General features: G+C 38.1%; 2 protein-coding genes across 9 annotated transcripts in view; one reads left to right on the top strand and one right to left on the bottom strand.

Moving 5' to 3' along the window:
- The window catches only part of grin3a (glutamate receptor, ionotropic, N-methyl-D-aspartate 3A), a 52,194-nt gene extending 43,536 nt beyond the window's left edge, over positions 1–8,658 (top strand). Inside the window, exon 10 of the mRNA XM_082538814.1 lies at positions 6,802–8,658. Within this exon, the coding sequence (XP_082394940.1) occupies positions 6,802–7,360 (559 nt within the window). The 3' untranslated portion in view covers positions 7,361–8,658. The remainder of the gene's footprint in view (positions 1–6,801) is intronic.
- Positions 8,659–11,443: 2,785 nt separating this feature from the next.
- Positions 11,444–19,468, bottom strand: part of plppr1 (phospholipid phosphatase related 1) — an 83,910-nt gene continuing 75,885 nt past the window's right edge. For 7 of the 8 annotated variants that reach the window (XM_082538822.1, XM_082538816.1, XM_082538820.1 and 4 more), the window contains exons 6-8: positions 18,696–18,872; positions 13,379–13,510; positions 11,444–12,818 (exon numbers count right to left, since the gene is read on the bottom strand). In XM_082538822.1, coding sequence (XP_082394948.1) covers positions 12,786–12,818; positions 13,379–13,510; positions 18,696–18,872 — 342 coding nt within the window. In that variant the 3' untranslated portion in view covers positions 11,444–12,785. Of the gene's footprint in view, positions 13,039–13,378; positions 13,511–18,695; positions 18,873–19,468 lie in introns of all 8 variants that reach the window. The other variant, XM_082538817.1, reaches the window with a different exon arrangement.

The following is a 19,468-nucleotide window of genomic DNA, read 5'->3' as shown; positions in this document are numbered from 1 at the left end:
ATAAAATGCAATTTAAAAAAAATCTTTTTAGCTTCGAGAACTGCTGCAGATAAGCGGAAGTAAGATGAGAAAACTTCACTGATTGACATAAGATAGAAAAATAACTGCAAGTACTGGAAGTTGTGATTTTCAATACTATCGGATGCTGTTTTGGTGTGTCCAAGTTTTGTTTTGGCCTCTCATATAAAGAATATAATTCAAATCGAGGGCATCTTTAGTTCAGGCTGGAAACAAAATCAAGCTAATAGTTCAGTCATATGCATTTGGCAAATCTCTTGCAGGGCGTGCTGTTTAGGTAATTTTAACTTCACACTTCAAGCTGCTTTGCAACCAAACTCTACCCCAGCTTCTTTTTTATGTAATGTGTCACTTAATGTCAGTTATCATTGATCATTCTTTGAATCTTTCTGCTTTTGGCTTTTCATATATGTTGGAAGGGTTGTGAGAATTTCACTGGAGGAGGACCAAAAATCTAACCTTTTAATCCAACCAGTGGTAATACACAGAAAGACAGCATTGAAGCACAAGTAATGCAGACATGGGGCAGGCAAAATGCAAAAACATGACAAAATATCATACGAGAGGAAACCAGAGACTAAAAACGTGGGCCGAAACAAATAAAAACACCAGGAACTCCAGAAAAAAAGGTACAGGAAAAGAATCACTAGAAAACTGGATTAGTAGTAACAAGACAATGTGGGAGAACAAATGGGTGTATATATACTGGGGTGAGTGATTAAGTAATTGGACACAGAAGAGTAATTGGTAGTTTGGGAATGGATGTAGAAAGCAACGCCGGTCAGATTAATCAGGTCATAGATTATAATTATCAAGGATGGAAAACTACTAAAGGGAGGAAGTAAAACTGATTAGAATACACAAAGACTAATGATTACAAAATATAACAGGAAATGACTTGAACCGGAACATAACACTCCAAAACCAAAGGTGTGCAACTTTCCCAAACTTAAATAACTACACATGGAAACAACAGTCTTTCTATACATACATCTTGATTTTAAAGCATAGATCCAGTACATTATTATAGTGGAAAGTTGTCTCAGGCTGGAGAAAATGAATAAAAATGTGTGCTATGTGAAGAACACGTTCGAATGTTGCAGAAAAATAATGATTCGAATTTTGACATGACTTCAGTGTGAGTTGCACACATTATGTTGCACATTTTTCTTTCTGACCTTGATAAGCATTATATTTTGTGGGTCACTGCATGGTGGTAATTTCTACAAGGGCAAAAAAAGTAAAGTCTGTGTTCATATATTTTCCATTGAAATGGTGTGAACACTGTTTCAATCATTGTACCAATTCATAAAAGATGAAGGGGCTGCTCTCAGAGTTAACACCCTGAATACCAAATCAAGGAAAATTGCTTAGATGGATGGATAAACAATGAAGGAATCCAGCTTTTTAGTTAATGCGAAAGGAGGAAATGCTGTAGAATACTAATGAAAAAGAATCATCTTTATTTATCTCACACTTTTCAGAGCAGTGGAAGTGCTTTAAAACAAACAATAAATAATCAATAATATAAGCAGAAAAGAAGGATAATATATGTCAGTTAACATTAAAGTATACAAGTCTATAAACTGACTCCTTTTATTTCACCTTTGGCTTAAAAGCCTTAATTTTCCACAAATGCTTTAGTGCTGACAGTGCAAAGACCTCATGCCTCTATTTCTTTCAATCTAAATGTTCTCAAACACACCGGGGACCTACCTGTGAATATCTCACTTCGTTCAGAACTTACATACTGGTCATATTTCCTGCCTTCACAGTATTCTCCAGTTCCATTTTGATCTGGCCCAGAATTCCTTCATAATAAGTGTTTAAACCGAAAATGGAAATATATATCAATTGATATGCATACATACATCTATTTTCACGTAACATAATTTCCTGTTTTACCAAAAGATAAAAAGATAACAGTTGTGACGATTCAAATATATTTTATCTACTTTTTATGGGGTTTATCATATAACCATGTTAAACACTGTGCTTAATGCTATAATATTTTTAAAAAAGCTAATTTTAAATATTAAATCAACAATAATATAACGTTAATGCATTAGTCAATGTCAGAATATGCAGCATAATTTTCATTGTTTTTAAGGTGTTCTTTTTTGAGCAGTGTACACAAATTTTTAACATCTGTAAAACAGTATGAAAAATTAAAATATTAAATTTTTTGTGTATTTTGGGTCACTTTGGAAAAAGACTGGTTTAAAGGATGAAATTTGTTTTATTTTTTACTTATTTCAAACATTAAAATTAGTCAAATTTGACCTGTATAGAATGTAATAGTTATAGAATAGTTGAAGAACTTCCTACTGGTTACATTTGTAAATGCTGAAACTTCCATGATTATCTCAGGACTTCAAAATGTTCCATCTTTTACTGCAGACACAAGTGCAGGTGTCCTCCTGTCAAAAAGATGCACACATGAATTTAATAAAATTAAAAACAACTCTTTTCATGTTGTGTGTCAGCTTTAGTCTCTTTTGATGTCTGGAGTATCAGATTAAATTCTCCTTGTTACTTTTTTTATCGCCAAGTGAAAATTCCTTTGATTCAAAGAGCTCGTCTGTTAGGCTTCACTTTGTATGATGAGAGTATCTCATCTTCACTGCTTTAATAAAATCATGTTAGTTTTTTTTTCCAGCTTGCAGAGGTGGTCCAGTAGATTTTAAAAAGTTTCTTTTTGGAAAGGAAAAGAAAAGAAATGTTGTTCTTTTGTTAGACTTCAAGTTCAATAAGGCCTACAGCAAACATTGGAGTTGAGAGGGAATATGTTTTATTGGTCCCTAATATACTTTAAAGTTGTATTTTCATCTTCAGTAATAAAGAGCAGACAGTTAAGGCAATCTGAGGTATTTTTATTATGGACTACAGTTTGTATACGTAAAATATGTTTTCTTAACTTGACTTTTTGTATTTTGAATCATAAATATAATTTTGTTAAATGCATATTTTACAAAAATTGTGTGCTTCTTTAAATTGTAACACTGAATATTTCCCTTGGCTTTTAATTCTCTAACTTAACCAAACAGCTCATAATCTTTAATAAATCAATAGTAGACAATGAAGAAATAAATGAAGCTTATTATATATTAACTGAACTAAACAATGGAATAATAGCTAAATTTACAAAATCAGTTTAAATGATAAGGGCAACATCAGCCTCTAGCAAACATTTCCATGGTTGGTGAAGCATAAAAGCAAGGACACAGTGGTATTTTCTCCAGTGATAACAGAACACTCATCTTCTCAACTTCTCATTTATGTAGTATAAATGCCTTTATTTCTATCTTCTTCCTATTAAGTTCTTGCTGTGTTTTTTTACATGCCTTTTTAATCTTTTTCAACATGGGTTTATTTTCATAGTCAGTACAATCAAAGAAACTGACATATCACCAAGGTGAACTACAGTTACATGTTCTTCAGAGGTTGTGTAGCTTTGAAGTGCTAGTCAAACCTCTTTGAATTGTGAATTAATATTTTCTTGTTTGTTATCCTTCTACGTTGCTTGTTACGTGATATTAAATGATTTTTAAAAGGCAAGAGGAATGATGTACATTGGACAATGATTAAGGATCATAGTGCTACTAAGAATGGAGGACAGCAAAAGGGGGGAGGGAGGAAAGAAGAGGATTTGTAAGGTAATACATGTTAAAAGTGCAAATGAACATGAAATCCGTGGTGTTGTGTCAAAGTAATGTCTCTCTGGACCTTCAGTCCACATTACTGCTGCTAGTGCTTGTTAGCGCAAAGATCACAGTGGACCTGGGGTTGGATAGGAAAGGTTTTGGGGATCAGGGCTGGTGGCAGAGGAAATTAATTGGACATGAATTTGACTTCTATATTGAGCTCTGGCAATGTCTTCTTTTTTTTGTGTTCAGTACCTACATGTGGCGATAGCCTATTCATTAAAAAAACTTGTGCATAAGACTGGATCCAAGCATCTGCCAAATATTATTTGGTGAGTTGCTGCTATTCCTGTGGTTTTTCAAACTTGAACACCAGGTTCAAAGTTCTGACAAAACTGAATTGGCAATATAACCATTCAGCCAGTCCGATAATGAGATGTACTTTAAGAAATTCCAAAAACAATCAATCAATCAGCCTCTTACTTACTTGTTTTTTTAATCTTATCGTACTGTCATACTGACATTAAGATGTACATGAACATGAACATTTGAAGGTATGACTTGGGGTGAATTTGCTGTCGCGCCCATCCTGGGAAGACTGTGGCAACACGCCTGAATGCTCCACTGAACCAAACTAGTGGTGGTCACACTTGCTATTGGTCAGATAATCAAGTGCATTTGATCTGCAGCATCTGGCTGCTAGTTAGTCAAGGTGTCTTTATATACTGGCAAGGCCTTAAGCCAAGCTAATATCCACCCACAGCTTTTCTTTAAAAAAATTGTTTTGTTTTGTTTCATTTTACCAAGAAATGTACACGGGCTTAACAGGATAGATATACCGGCATTTCCTTAGGGAGGCAAAAAGCAATTAAATGAGGAGGGTTTGGTCCTCATTACCTGGAATGACCTGAAATACTACAGAATCACTTTAAAAATCTATCATCTTTTAGTCCTACCTAGACTACTGTATCTGTTTATGTCTCTACCTATCAAAATCCCCAAATCTCAGTTCCATGACTGAGACAAACAAATATCTTGATTTATTTGGAGCGGGCGGAAAACCTAGAATTAAATATAGCACATTATTAATTCATAAAGATAAAGGCGGCTTCTCCCTCCCAAGTCTCCGAGATTACTACCTTGCTGCTCAACTCAAAATAGTTATACAATGGTGTGATGATACTTGTGGGGCCCGATGGAAAGACATTGAGAATATGTGTGGGGTCATTTCAATACAAGCCCTGATAGGAGATCAGAAACTGGCAACAGCTTGTCAGAAAAAACTGAACCCCTTGGCATCTTTTACATTGCTTATCTGGTTTGTGTGGGGAAACTGTTGCAAACCATACCCACATATTCTGGTCTTGTCGAAAACTTTCTAAATTTTGGGAAGATGTTATATCAAAGATAGAACAGACTATAGGCTTTAAATCAAAACAACGGCCCTTCATAACATTTTATTTAGGAGACTTACCCGAAGAATTAACAAGCAATAACAAATATCTCCTGAAGATTCTTACTGCTAGGCAAGGCAAGGCAAGGCAAGTTTATTTGTATAGCACAATTCAACAACAAGGTGATTCAAAGTGCTTTACAGAGACATTAGAAACAAAAACAAATAAAAAGCATGATTTAAAATTGATTAAAACAAGCAAACAAACAAACTAATTAACAAACAAACAAAACAGTATATAAAATCAAAACAGATAGAATCAGAACAGTAGATAAAATCAGTAGTTAAATGTAAGTTTTGAAATTTAAGCTTAAAAGTGTGGATTTGGTGCTTTATTCAAATGCAGCTACTGCTGCAGCGAAAAAAGCAATTACTCGTAAGTGGCTCTGTACTGACCCCCCTGTTCTGGACGACTGGTTGAGCGTTGTGGAGGAGATTCATAAAATGGAAAAACTTACCTTTTTGTTAAGGTTGCAAGATAATATTTATACCACAACATGGGACAAGTGGTTGAAATCTATCTGAAATTAGAATGGGATTTATTTATTTTTAATTCCTGTTTGTGCCTACTCACATCTATATAAACTTCTGTATGCCTCGCCGAGGCTGCTCTTACATCTGTAGATGTGTTGTCAATTCATGAATATAAAGTCATGTTCTCACTGCCAGAATTGCTTTGTAGGGAAAAAAACTGTGTTTTTCAGTCGACTGCTTGTTTTGTTACTGTTGTTTTTGTTTGTTTGTTGTGTTCCTTTTCTGTTGTAAAAAATATGTAAAACCTTTATTAAAAATTAAGTAATAAAAAAAACTATTATCTTTTATGCACCGAATGAGAAGATTTTGTCTGCCTGCTAGAAAAAACATCAGTATATTACCATACTCACACTCTTGAGGATCCTTGAGCAAGATACTAACTGCAAATTGCTCTCCAATGCATTCAGAGGAACGATGTGTTTGAATGCTAGATAAAAAGCACTTACGTAGAAAAATTCATTGAAAAAAAAAAAAGTGCTATGAATGGATGAGGCAAGTTGTGTAAAACGCTTTGACTGCTCAGGTAGAGTAGAAAGGTGCTATCTCAAGAATAAAAGCAATGTCTCTTATTCGAATACCACAGTCAGTAGGATTCAACTATGTTAAACAAATGTCCAAAGTTTCATGATGATTCAAAAATGATATTTAAATGTTGTCTACTGATCAGCCAGCAGAGCCATAAGTCATCCCTAAGAACGTGGTGCTTGTGTAGACAAAACAAACAATAAACAGGACAATACCCAAAGAACACCCTTTTCATGTAATGACATATTTAAGGAAAAGCGAAAAACTATTTCTTAGTAAGCAGTTACACTGCTATTCTTCCAAGACTCAATGTAACCCCCATAGCAATCATTTCCAGTCTTTACCCCCGTAAGCAATCTTCTAGAAATTGTTCAACTCTTTCAGTCCAGCTCTGTGTAAATTGCTGTTTGTCATATAACACGTTCAGAATTGTGTGTGCAGTGGCAGCTCATGGTTTAGCCATAGCTGATGCCTTGATTTTATATTGGATTCAGACTGGAAACATTTCAATTCAATTCAGTTTTATTTATATAGCGCCAAATGGCAACAAAAGTCGCCTCAAGGCGCTTTATATTGTACAGTAAACATGCAGTCAGATGAACTGATGAAGGTTTCTCCTATTTCCAGGTGCAATGAGGGAAACAACCAGTCTGCGCCTTGGAATCCTGCAGAGTCGTCCTACTGCAACAGGCGAAGGATCCTTCCACAAGAGATGCAAAACGACCTGGAATGCCCGTCATCCCAGGATCTCCCTCCTCCACCGCCCCCTTCTCCCCTCCCTCATCCCCACTCTCTCCCTCTGCTGGAGAAACCCCTGCCTATAGTAATTACCTCTAATGGTCGCTCTGACCTGTTAGGAAGGGGTTTGGACCAAGGACTGGGGCCAGGGCAGGGCAGTTCTGGGCAGTGCCGTGCTTTGGGAGTGGGCGACTGCGGTCCAGGTCTGGGACGGAACCCGCTGGTTCAAGAACTGTCAGAACTGGAGAGTCAAATCCTTGTAATCAAGCAGCAGCTGCAGTCTGCCATGAGGAGGAAGAGAGAGCTTGAACAGTACCAATCAGAAAACCAGCAAGCAAACCAGACTGCACCCAGTCAGCCCACTTCACACCAGTCTAACCAGTTTGTTCAGTATACCCAGACCCACCAGCAGATTAAACAACACAAAAACACATGTCCGGAGCTGTGAAGCCAGTCCCAATTTGTCCAGGAAAGAGAACCCTGGTTAACACACTGGACTAGTTTTCAAAACCTCAGCTGGGTCCCGGAACAAATCCTTGCCTGAGTTCTGAAGTTAGAAGCCTCACCGATTTCCAATAGCAGGATCCTCCTTATGGCTCTGGAGCTCCCCTCAACACTGCACTGAAATGTTCGGCAGTGATCAGATCCTGCTCTGCAATTCCAAGTAGGACATTTTCTCACTCCTGGAACATGAGATTGAATTAGATGAGAGGTGCTGGATAAGGGCGAACCAGGGATCTTGAACCAAATCTGTTCTGTTGTATCACTGAAGAGCTTTGCAATTCCTTGCCCCTCTCAACTTCCCTTATATTACAATTCTTTAACTCCTTTTCATGCCTATCTGGTTCTTTTACCTTTTTCCTGTTTATTTCTTCCTTTTGTCCCTGCCATGCCTCCCCCCCTAAAACCTCATTTTTCCAAGGGTACAGATTTGCTTGCTATGACATTAAGCCTGATCACAGATATGAGGACTCTTTGGTATTTAAGCTTAATAGACTAATTCACCTGAGTCTTTTAAGACTCACTGAGGATTTCAACTGACCTGAGGTTGAACCCAGTCATCTCAGTCTTCATGTTTGTGTGTCTTGCTGAAACCTTGTATCTTTCAGCTATTACCATTGATGCTTCTTGCTTTTGGTAGCATGTTTGTATTGATTAGGGGTATTTTTTCTCTAATAAGCTTTTGAAAGGGTCGGTCGGGTGGTTAGATGTAATCATTTTTTTAAAAAGATAAAGCTTTCGCAAGACACATTTACATACGTAATGAACACCAGGTTGACATTTTATGGTGGATTATAATAAGCGTACACACAATCTTATTTATGGGTCACTGTATAATGTCCTGCACTTCACTGATGCACACTGAATAAACAAAGTCACCTTAACTTGTCAGAGTTTGAGTTAGGGTATAGAAGTATTTCACAGTGAGATCACAACAATGGCAAGCTGGCAACATAAAACCTAAAACAGGATTAAATTGAACAGTCTCCAGCTTTTTCCGCGGTCAGGGACCCAAAACAAAACCTTTCTGTCCAGGCTCTTGAGGTCATACTGGTGCTCTTGTAACATTGTGACACAAAATACATACTTTTCAGTTCCTCATTTAAGCCAGCTGTTAAATAGTAACTGTATGAACACAGACCACTAGTTTAACTCTGACACGTTATTAAATGTGATTTGCATTCAAAAATGAACACAACACAACAGTTCCCTCTCTGGGGCCCTGTTTCCTTGCATCATTTGGGTTTGGACATGTTCTGTTATTAAATATCTTCTTTGCACTTATCTTAGTTGCTGCATTTCTTTTTTCCCCCAGTGTCTTAAAAATGTTCAATTTTACAGGTCTGTAAATGATTTCCTGTACAAATTAGAAAGCAGAGTGTGGCATGCTAAGACTCTGAGGCTTGCTCCTACCTCAACCTTGGTTTTAAGTTATTATGCCTCCAAAACCTTGACGCTGCTCATTGCAAAACAACTTATTTCAAACAGGTTTTTTAGAATCCTTAATCTCATTTATATCTGGCAGCAAAGTGGATTTACTGCCAAGTGACTCAAAGGAAGACCAAAAGCTCAATGATTTTAAGAGGATTTAAGGTATTTCCTTGCACTTACGAGTCCCCAGCTTCAGTAAGAGAGACAAGTGTGAATTTACACTTGAGAACAATGGCTGACAGCCACTGCAAACCAGACTTTTTTTTGTATTTATAAAAGCTTCACCATTTAGATTCATCTGTAGTTACTTATTCCAGCTCATTTTAATAGATTATTTTATAAAAATGTACAGCAGCTATATATTTAAAAAACTCAAACCACTCAGAGGTTTGTTCCCTACCTTGAAAACTACATTTGGTTGTTGCTATTCTTCACTCATATTGCTAGGGGACAGCAATTTGGACAGGAAGGCATACTCAGAACAGCTAACGATGACATTTTACGAAGACACGGCATGGTAAAATACCGCCGCACACACAAACACAAACAGCTCCTATCTATTTAGCCAGTGTGTCTGCAGGGTAAGCGCAGGCTGTCACAGCTGAAATGAATACCTGACAGAGCAAAAGAGCAAGTGCACAGACTGAGCCGTCAGCTTTCTTTGTGTCTCTGTGCGTGTACGCCTTGCTTAGCTATGACATAAACATCAGTGAAGTCGACGCGGCTGTAACAGGATGAATCACTAGAGAAGCTAAATAACCTGGTTTTAGCACAACTATGCTCATTTTAATCACTTTTCTAGGTAGCACAGGTAGCAGCTGGACAGGGGTGTGGTGTGAGGGAAAAGAAGGGCCGCCTGTCACAAGTTATAACATGAAAGAAGAATAAAGCCATATTCATGGTGTTTTTTTGAGTGCCTGTGTAAACACAGGTTCACTTAAACATCCCGTTTTTCTTCTGGCTTCACCCCCAAAGCAACAATATGAAGGATCAGACTCAAATTTCAGTCATCGGCATTCGTTTTACTTAACTTTTCATTCAAAAACAACCCTTAAGGTGTACTCGTACACGTTCTTTATTAAACTCGAAATTTAGGGTCATGGTCTCAGGGTTGACTGCTTGATTCAAACACTGACTGCCAGATTAATTAATGTTTACATTTACTGAGCATACACTCACAGTCAACTCTAGGCTGACTGACACCATGCCTATGAAGTCATTGGTGTAACCGCACTCTGTTAAAACAGATGGTCTAAAACAAATCATTGCAACAGCTCACAGTTCAGTTTCCAGGGATGCATATCCTCTAAAAGCAGTAATCTTACAACTCTGTTTTAGAATAACTGACTGCTTTTATGTTTAACATGTTAGGCTTTGAGTGAACATGTGAATATTAGCATATTTCAATATGTCTGGAAATATGTGGCTTTTTCTCATCAGAATCTTATCAACCTATCAATCAATCAATCTTAGTCAGTCTGTCTATGTCTATGAGCACAACTCCTCTCCAGTAGACTATTTGACTCACAGGGTTGCCAACAGGTTATATTTTGGTTACAGGCCTGTGTGATTTTCTACATTTCAAGTCTATGGTTTTAAGTTGTTAATGTGAATTTCTGTGCATGTAGAAACCAAAAGATTTGCAATTTACATCAATTTATCACAGTTTATTAACTGTATTAACACAGACAGCTTCGATAGTAGACCGACTGTCTTATTGTCGTTTTATTGCCATCCTAACATACCAAAGTCACCTTGAAGATGGCAAATGACTGCAAGTGGCTGCAGATCTAGTGCTTAACTAGAAAGCAACCATTTCAAAGGCAATGAGATTGCAAGTCTGTTGCATATGGTTGCAATATTTTGGTTGAACTGAAGGTTTGTTCAGTGAAATTGTCCTGTAACTCAAACATCTTGAATAACAAACCTGTTTTGGTTTTCTTCAACCTAGGAATGCAATATGTCCTTGGGCTGTTCCTGTAATAATCCAGTGACATTTAGTGATTAAGGACCAACTGCATTACACTTCCATCTTGCAAATAAAAATCCATCTATTTACTATTCAAATGAAATCAAGAGTTAACACTGGCTCAACTTTTAACATTCAGGAGTATGTAACACACTCATAGAAATGATGATGCACAGTGTTTAGGTATTGGAGAATTAATTAATCTAATGGGTACCCATCCAGTTTCATACATTATATTACGTTACATCACAGCGAATGGTCCAACAGTCTGTGATCGCTCAGATCAACATTTATCCATTGGCCTATAATCAGAAACTTGTTGACTGGAAGGATAATGTGACTGCATTTTTAGCATGCAGATGACACAGCAAAGGAGGTAGGATTTGTATGCAGCTGAAGTGACACTGCAAGGCTCAAATCAGGGGAAAAATGGTAAGTAATGAAAACAAATCTCTGGATATTCAGACAAACACAAGGACAGACACGTTTCACACGTAACTTACAAGTACTGACTGTCAAGATGGATTGTCCTTGTCGTTGGTCACATATTTTCTAAGTAAATGAAAAGTTACCATTCTCATTGAAGCGTTTGGGTACATAAAAAGAAACACAAGAGGACACACTGTTGCTACTGACTATTTAATTTTTTTGGACAAACGAAGAAAGAAAATATATGTAGCATTTCAGCTGAAATGCCTTTTTTTGTTCTCAAAGTAAAAGACAATTGTAATCACAATGATAATGAGTAATATCTATAAAACATCTTGACTTCTCTCTTCATGCTGGGCATATCTTCCAATAGGAAATGGAATCACAACATTGCATCACAATCCACTGGTGGGTTGGGGAGAGGGAGGGGTACCTCGAGGAGGAAAAGTGAAGCAGGAGTCATTAGCCTGGTTTTCAGTGAGGAGGACTAACCAGGCCTCAAGTAAATTACTCACTTGAAAAGAATCTCTTATATTTTTCGCCATGTACTTATTAGGGATGTCTTCCATTGGAATTTCAGTAAATATAATTGGAAAACCATACCAGCATAATCTATACACGGATCTGGCACGGGCTAGCTCCTCTGGATCTCTCCATAGCTTCCTGTTAACATCAAAGTAAATCTGCAAATTGGGGTGAAGCACACTGATACCATGCATTTAAGCCAATCAGATTTTTGTATATTTAGCCTGATGACATGTCACTACAGGTGCAAAAACACATTTTCTGAGCATTTCAGTGACTCATCCTTGCCATTTCCTCCTAAGGGGAGAGGAGTTGTTCCCCAAACAACTGATACCAAAACATATCCAGGTTTACAGCAGGCAAACAGGTCCAAATGGATCATAATAGTCATACATATTAACAAAAATCCATAAAAAATATGACCTGACATGGTCAGTTAATGTACAGAGATAATAAAAAGAAGGATTCTGTCTTTTTTCTGTACAAATGACAAACACCACAGAACAACAACATCAATATTTTTTTTTCCATAGCAGATTTTTCTAACCGAGTGGGGTACATGTGGTGATTGACAAGGCATTTCACCCGGCAGGATGTGATGTAAAACAGAGTGAGTCAGCTGACAGGAAGTGTGCAGGTTTTAACATCGTCAGGATAGGCTACGGCACTCGCTCATACAAAATGTACAAAACACCGTCCTCTAACTACAAACAGCACACCTTGGAGGAAAAAAATGTCCCATGTTTCAATGATCTCAAATAACCTGGAAAAACAATCTGTGCTTATGTTGCGATTTGTGATATTGTTGCCTGATCTGTGTGCCTTGGGAGGTTGAACTGAGCATAGCCCAACTAAATGAAAACCACTGCAAACATGGTGTATTTTGTCCCCCAGGTGATTTAAACAGATATATCAGGAGTGGTTTTTGTAAGCATTCGGAGCCACGTGACATGCGTCCTCGTCATTGTGTCTGGAAGTGCTGTGGAGACGCAAACGTGACCCGGTGCTGCCCCCTTAGTCATGTGACCTCTGTCATCGATGCCGAGTGGTTCTGAAAATGGATGTTGGAGGGAGTATGGGGGGGAAAAAGGGACAGGGGTAGAGAAAGACAAAGAAAGAAATGAAGTGGATGGAAACAGAAAGCGTGGAAATGAAAAGGAAGAGGAAATCACGTGTCAGCTGGTGCCAAGAGTGCTCTGTGTTAAGTTTCTGTGCATTTGGTTAGGAGGAAAGGGGTGAAGTGCAAACGTCAAGCCTGCCACGTGTCATTGCTTAGTGAACAAAGAAAGAAAGAAAGGATATAGAAAGAAGGAGAAAGAAGGAGAGTACATTTTTAACCAAATAACTTATTGATAACAGAAAATTATCTTTGGATTTATGCACCACCCTCACTTGGACCTTCTAAAAAGGCCATGAAAAAGTAGAAAAAAAAAGTACATGGCAATAAATTACAGTGACACCAAGTTCCAGAATTACAGAATTCCTTATCTGAGGGGAGGAATTTGCTTTAAGCTGCAGGCCTTGAGGGAATTCTGCCAATTAATGAAGAAAGATAATGTGCATCATAGAGATTAAAGTTTATGGGATTCCAGGTTAAGTGTTTTTAGCTACCTGTGCGCTCAGGGTCTCCAGTGGGCTCTCCACACGGGGGAAAGTCATCAGAGGCAGACCGCGGTACTCCTCAGTCTTCTGTTTTGCCGCTGCACTGTGGACACCTTTGAAGTTATTCACCACACATATACCCTGTAAGGTATGAGGACAGTTTAACATTAATAGTGAGACAGGCAGAAAGACACAGCAAATCACACGAACATTAGAAACTCAAACACAAAAAGTCCGAAAAAGTTGTTTAAACTCTATAAAACGAGTGAAGAGACTTTGTAGCGTAACTTGATGTTACAGCCGTGTTCACATCTTGGTGAGGCTGCACAGTGGTGCTTTGAGGTTAATGCTATCATCAGTAAAGTTGCTACGGTGATTTAAGGAGGTATAGCCGAGGTTGATCACTGATACGTTTTGCAAATAAATGGGCAAACCGAAATGTTGACTTGAAGATCAAGTGTCTACAATTCATCCAAAGGGTTATGAATATATGTAATAAATAGTATGATAATCCACAACAACAGCTGTTGAGATTTCACTAATTCACAAATTTCAAGGAAAGGGCAGCTCAGCTGATTTTGGTCATTGTATGAATTGATATGGCTCATTTGGAAAGGTACAGGTGAGGATAGGAGAATGACAGTCTCTATAGTAGGTTTCTGAAAATCCGTTATTCATCATTAACTGTTCCCCCCATACTAAACTCTACGCAGTGTGTGTGTGTGTGTGTGTGTGTGTGTGTGTGTGTGTTAGAGAGAGAGAGAGAAAGTAAAAGAGAGCGATCCCCTCTCCCAAATAACATTTGTTCCCAAAAATGCATGTGAATTTGAGGGAAAGGAAAACACGTCTCTCTATTTATGAATGTCATTATAATCCTTAAGGGCTGGACTGAACTACTGGATGAGCGCCCAAAAAATTAGTTTTGTTCAAGGGGATATTATGCAGTCAATTTTGATGCATCTTCATGTTACAGTCTTGCTTCATACAGACCAGTCGCAAGGAGCTTGGATGACCTCGGTCATTTTGTTTGGAGGCATGAGCTGTGATGTTGTTTTAAGGTACGGGTTCCTCTAGCCACCGATCTGACAATTAGTATTTGTTTTTTTAAATTTTAAAAGAAATCCAGGGCCACATCTGGTGGATTTTTTAAAAATAAAAGAGCTAATGGAGGTCTGAAGCCCAGTGTGAGTCTGCTGATCAAAGGGCATTCTGGAGCAGGCCGTCTCCCTTTTGGTTGTTATTTTCATTTTCAGGATTGCTGGTTTGATCTTACAGTGCCCTCCCCCATACAGTGTCATGTACCTACAAACGTTGCAGAAAACTAACATCCTGTTCCCTTTCAGCTTTAAATGCCGCAGCAAGAGCCAGCTGTTATAGGGTTTTTTGCTACCTTAAAAAATTCTCTGGTGGGCTTTTCTTTTCTTTTTTTTTTGGTGTGACGTGGCTACATTTTCCACATCAGAACTTTTACTGCAGTGATATAACGTTTATATGGGTATAAAAGAGCAATCAAACATTGCGTGAGTCCCTTAAAGCTGGATATCATTTCATCTAGCCAGCAGAAATGCTTCAGGGTGCTAATCTTTGTGGGCTAACAGGTGCAGAAAACAGATGCTGTTTCTTCATTTATATGTTTATAAATTAGAGGTAATTGTATTTTTTCCATTTTGTCCACTAGTCAGAATTTTTAATGGTAGAGACACCAGTAAGGTTGCAGTCTTTGTTAACTCCTCCACAGACTAGTTAATCAAAGAAGGCAGCCTAAGGGAGATCCCACCCCACCAGACACCAACCGTGCCCTCAGGCAGCAGCAAAGGAGAAAATGAAGCAGGAGGAAGCTCAAGGTTTTCTTGTTTGTGGCTGTTCATGGGCATTGAATTTCTAGAGCTCCCAGACCAAGTAAATGAGTGAATTATAGCTCCTAGGGCAGAATTTACAAATAACTATCCTGTTTGACAATTCTTTACATTTTTATCACAAGTTTAAATTGCATATTGATGTGGCTGTTGTAAACACATTTCTATTAAACTGAACCACCTCCTGCTTTTTCATTCCCCATTGTGTGTCCTGTCATTCATGCAAAAACAGACGTGTGTGAACTGCCGCCTACTGTTTCAGATGAAGACAAAGTGAATCTGAAGATTGCCACTGAAACGCTGAATTGAAAAATCATTTAGAAACTTTCCTGGTCTCAGATTTTTGCAACAGAAAAATGCTGCTTTTTCCCCAGACTTGTGATTAAAAGAAACTTGAAACTGTGTTGGTGGTTCAGCACTCAATGCAATGTATTATTTATTTTATTTTCCTCCCAGTGGAAAGTAGTTTGTTGAGGTGGTTATGAAATGACTTTGGATTACTTTGCACCATCACCTGAGATGCACTGTTCAGTAACGGTTATTTAATTGTGTTTTTTGTCCCCTCACCGTCAACCGGTTGTGGCAGGACTTTTCTTCCTGTTAAAAGGAAGTTTTTCCTTCCCACTGCTGCCAAGTGCTCGTTCAAAGGGGGTTGTTTGATTGTTTCAGGTTTCTCTGTATTATTGTCAGGTCTTTACCTTACAATATAAATCGCCTCCAGGTGACTGCTGTTGGGATCTAGATAAATAAAACTGAATTGAATTGATTGAACTGAATGTAACCATATGATCTTATGCTTTACATAATTTCATGTATCAGCATAAATCTCCATCCCAATCCAGTCACACTCTTGTACTTCGAAGCAGCAAGGTGATACGGTTTGCATCTCCACCCTTACAAAGTTATTTTCTATCTTCACATTGCCCATTATGCAGATAATTCAAGACCCTATTTTATCAATTCATCTTTGATAGCAGATGAATTGTAATATTACCTCTTACAGTGGTTGCGACTTATATGAGTCATGCATGCCTTTTAGGTGTCATTTCTACATGCTGTGAATTCGTTTGGAACCACTTTCAAATTTCAGGGGATTTAGCTTCTATTAGACTCAGCAAGTCAGCATGCGCCTTCCCTTGAATCAAGTGGACAGCTTTATATCTTATGTTACCAACATCATCCCGGAGCCAATTCTAAAACCAAGTTCTTAACAATGATCCCTCAATCTGCTGGCAGCGGACAAATCTCTTGAAAGACCAAAGGCATTTGCTGTTTGGTGAGTCCATTCAGATCTCCTCTCTGTGAGCACTGATAGCAGCAGGATTTAGACTATACCTGCTTTCAGCTTTCTCTTTATCAATTCATTTCCTGCAAGATAGCAGTCCATCAACTTGGCTCAGTTCTCATGTGAAACGAGTTTGATAAGCTTCATTGTAAATATAAGGCAAATACAGGGGAATATGGTCAACCTTCATTCATGGTATGCTGATAATAAACTGAAAATAATGTTCAATGACGTAATGACAGATTTCCTTTTCTTTAAGCACTTGAGTTAAAGGCAACTAGACTTACACTTCAAGGCCCTTAAGACTACCATGACCTGGATGGGTGAGAACCTGCACAGACAACCCCATTTCCTTTTATCTTTTCCTGAAGATCAATGGCATAATGTATATCACTTTTAACAGTTTAATCACTGAAAGCTACTATCAATTATCAAAGAAACAGGTGCAGTGGATCCACCTCCTCATGGGCAGGGGCGGGGATAGCTCAGTAGGTAGAGTGGTGGTCCCATGATCGGAAGATCAGGGGTTTGAATCCACTGAACGGCTACCCTGAGATACCCCTGAGCAAGGCTATAGTCCCTACACACTGCTCCCCGGTGCACCTGCTGAGTGGCTACCCACTGCTTCACTGGGTGAATGGGTCAAATGCAGCAAGAGTAATTTCCCCACGGGGATCAATAAAGTATACATTATTTTTATTATTACTATTATGCAGCAAGAAAAAGATGTGACCACACTGAACCTGACTGTTTTGCACCACAGCAGGAATTATTTAAAGAATAACCAAGACCAAGCTTGACCTGCACATGTAAATCACACTATTCCAATGCCACTAACTTTCTTTGGTGCAATATTGAGTCAGACTCTTAATTTGTGACCTTTTTTTTTTTTTTTCACTTTTTGAGTCGTGACCAAATCGAGATTCTGGCATTTTCACTAATCTCTGCTGTCCTTGGTATTTAGTTCTAATTAGTTTAGCATACACTCTACTAAAACATTACATATATTAAACATTAGCACTTTAATACCATCACTGTAGACAGATGACAGCTGTAAAAGGACTGATTTTCCCTTCATATCAACCAATGTACAAATAACAAACCTCTAGCTTCTTCTTCTTATCTGAGTCTCTCCTCCATGTGTCTCCCGCATTGGCACTCAGGACTCAGCGGCAATTAGAAGTAATGAAGCCTCTGAGGTTATTAAATAAATCTTTTTGGATAGTGGGGGCAGGGGGTGGGGGTCCCCTTCACCTTCCTTTCTCCTGAGTGAGCTTTCCCATTCAGCACAAAACAACGTGATCAGTTTAAGTTGCAGCTATTACCCTGAATTTAATCACAGCATAAAATATGATGAATAGTCTGAAAAAAGCACATTAACTTGCAGCAGAAGCCAAGCAGTTTGACTAAATCTCGCAGGACAACTGATGTTGATTTTACATTATGGACAGCAGCCCAGTGAAACTGCTGTCTTGCTTGGAAAGATGAGCCCACTTTGCACATCTTATCCTCGGCAACTGCTACGGCAGTTATTTTACGAAGGTAAATAACAGGATGCCTAACCTCTGGAGTACGGAATCTGAATTAATCACATCACTGGTTACCTCCACGATCTAAAAATTAATTAAAAGTAGTGTTTACCTCATTTTTCTTCTCTTTTTTTGTCCTTGCGCTTACAGATTTCAGGTTGAATCTTGGGTTGTTCACTTCCTTCTTCTTTTCATCTTCTCCAATACCCCACAATCAGCTAGTGTATTCTTAACTTGATCAATGTAGCTTAAATTACCTTTATCTAAACCTTTATTGAGCATAACATAAATCACACCTCATTCTTTTTTCACCTTTTTATATACTTGGTGCCCTCTCCAACACTTGTACTGTCACTAAAATGAATTTCATCAAAGATATACATAAAAATATTTGCTGTATATAAGAATTTTAAGGCATAAATTTTCACATGGTTGACTTTGAAATGAAAACAAACCCACGTTAAAGGCTCTGGGAAGCTGCAGCTTGAATTAATCATCCAATTACCAGTTTGGGTTTGTTCCAAAATGAAGCTCAAAATGAATATTATAATTTGAAAGTAGCTCATGACCAGAATCCACCTTCTCTTTTCTCTCTTCTTCTCCGACCCCTTCTCCACCACCTTCCCAAACCTAATGCAAGTTTTAGTAGTCCTCACCAGAAACAATGCAATAGCTGATCCCAGTATAAATCCAGCCACTACATCTGAACAGTGGTTTCGATACTCTGAAACTCTGTTGAGGCCGGTGAGGAAGGCGGAGCAGAGTGTGCCCAAACAGAGCACTGGTTTGGCCAAGCGGCTGGACTTGGTCTTGATTGTACTGGTGATGTACATCTAGAAGGAGAAAGGTGGAAAGATTAGACTGTTCTTTGTCCCAAATGTCTTTAACGAAAACAAAACCAAAAAAAAACAGGCTCCTGCTCTTCTGTTTAGGTGGATTAGGAACAGAGATCCCATGCAGAACAACTGGAGGTTTTCCCACTAAAATAAAGTCAAATATTTTACCATTTCTTTTTTTTTTTTTTTTTTTTTTTTTTTTGGAAGTGACATCAGAAACAGCAGCATGTGACATCACGTGATGGCGGAGCTTCAGTTCATCCTTTGTCATCCTTTTTTTTTTTTTTTTTTTTTTTTTTAATAGGACAGGGGGAAAGAATGAAAGAAAGAGGGGGAGAGGAAGAAAGAAAACCAAAGGGGAGAAGAGACGGTGAGAAGGGGGGGAAGAGAGAAAAAAAAAAAAAAAACTAAAAAAAAAAAAAAAACCTCCTGGGTCACCTGTATGGAGAGAAAGAAAAACAAAAAAAAACAGGGGAGACAGCAAACAACAAAGAGCAACATAATAATAATAAAAAAAAAAAAGCACCATCACAATAAACTAGCTAGTCATAGATATCAATAGTTACTAAATAATAAACGATATTGTGCAGCAC

The sequence above is a fragment of the Aulonocara stuartgranti genome (genome assembly GCF_965226115.1).
Source record: "Aulonocara stuartgranti genome assembly, chromosome: 7".
NCBI lineage: Eukaryota > Metazoa > Chordata > Actinopteri > Cichliformes > Cichlidae > Aulonocara > Aulonocara stuartgranti.
This window is presented reverse-complemented; position numbering and strand designations above follow the sequence as displayed.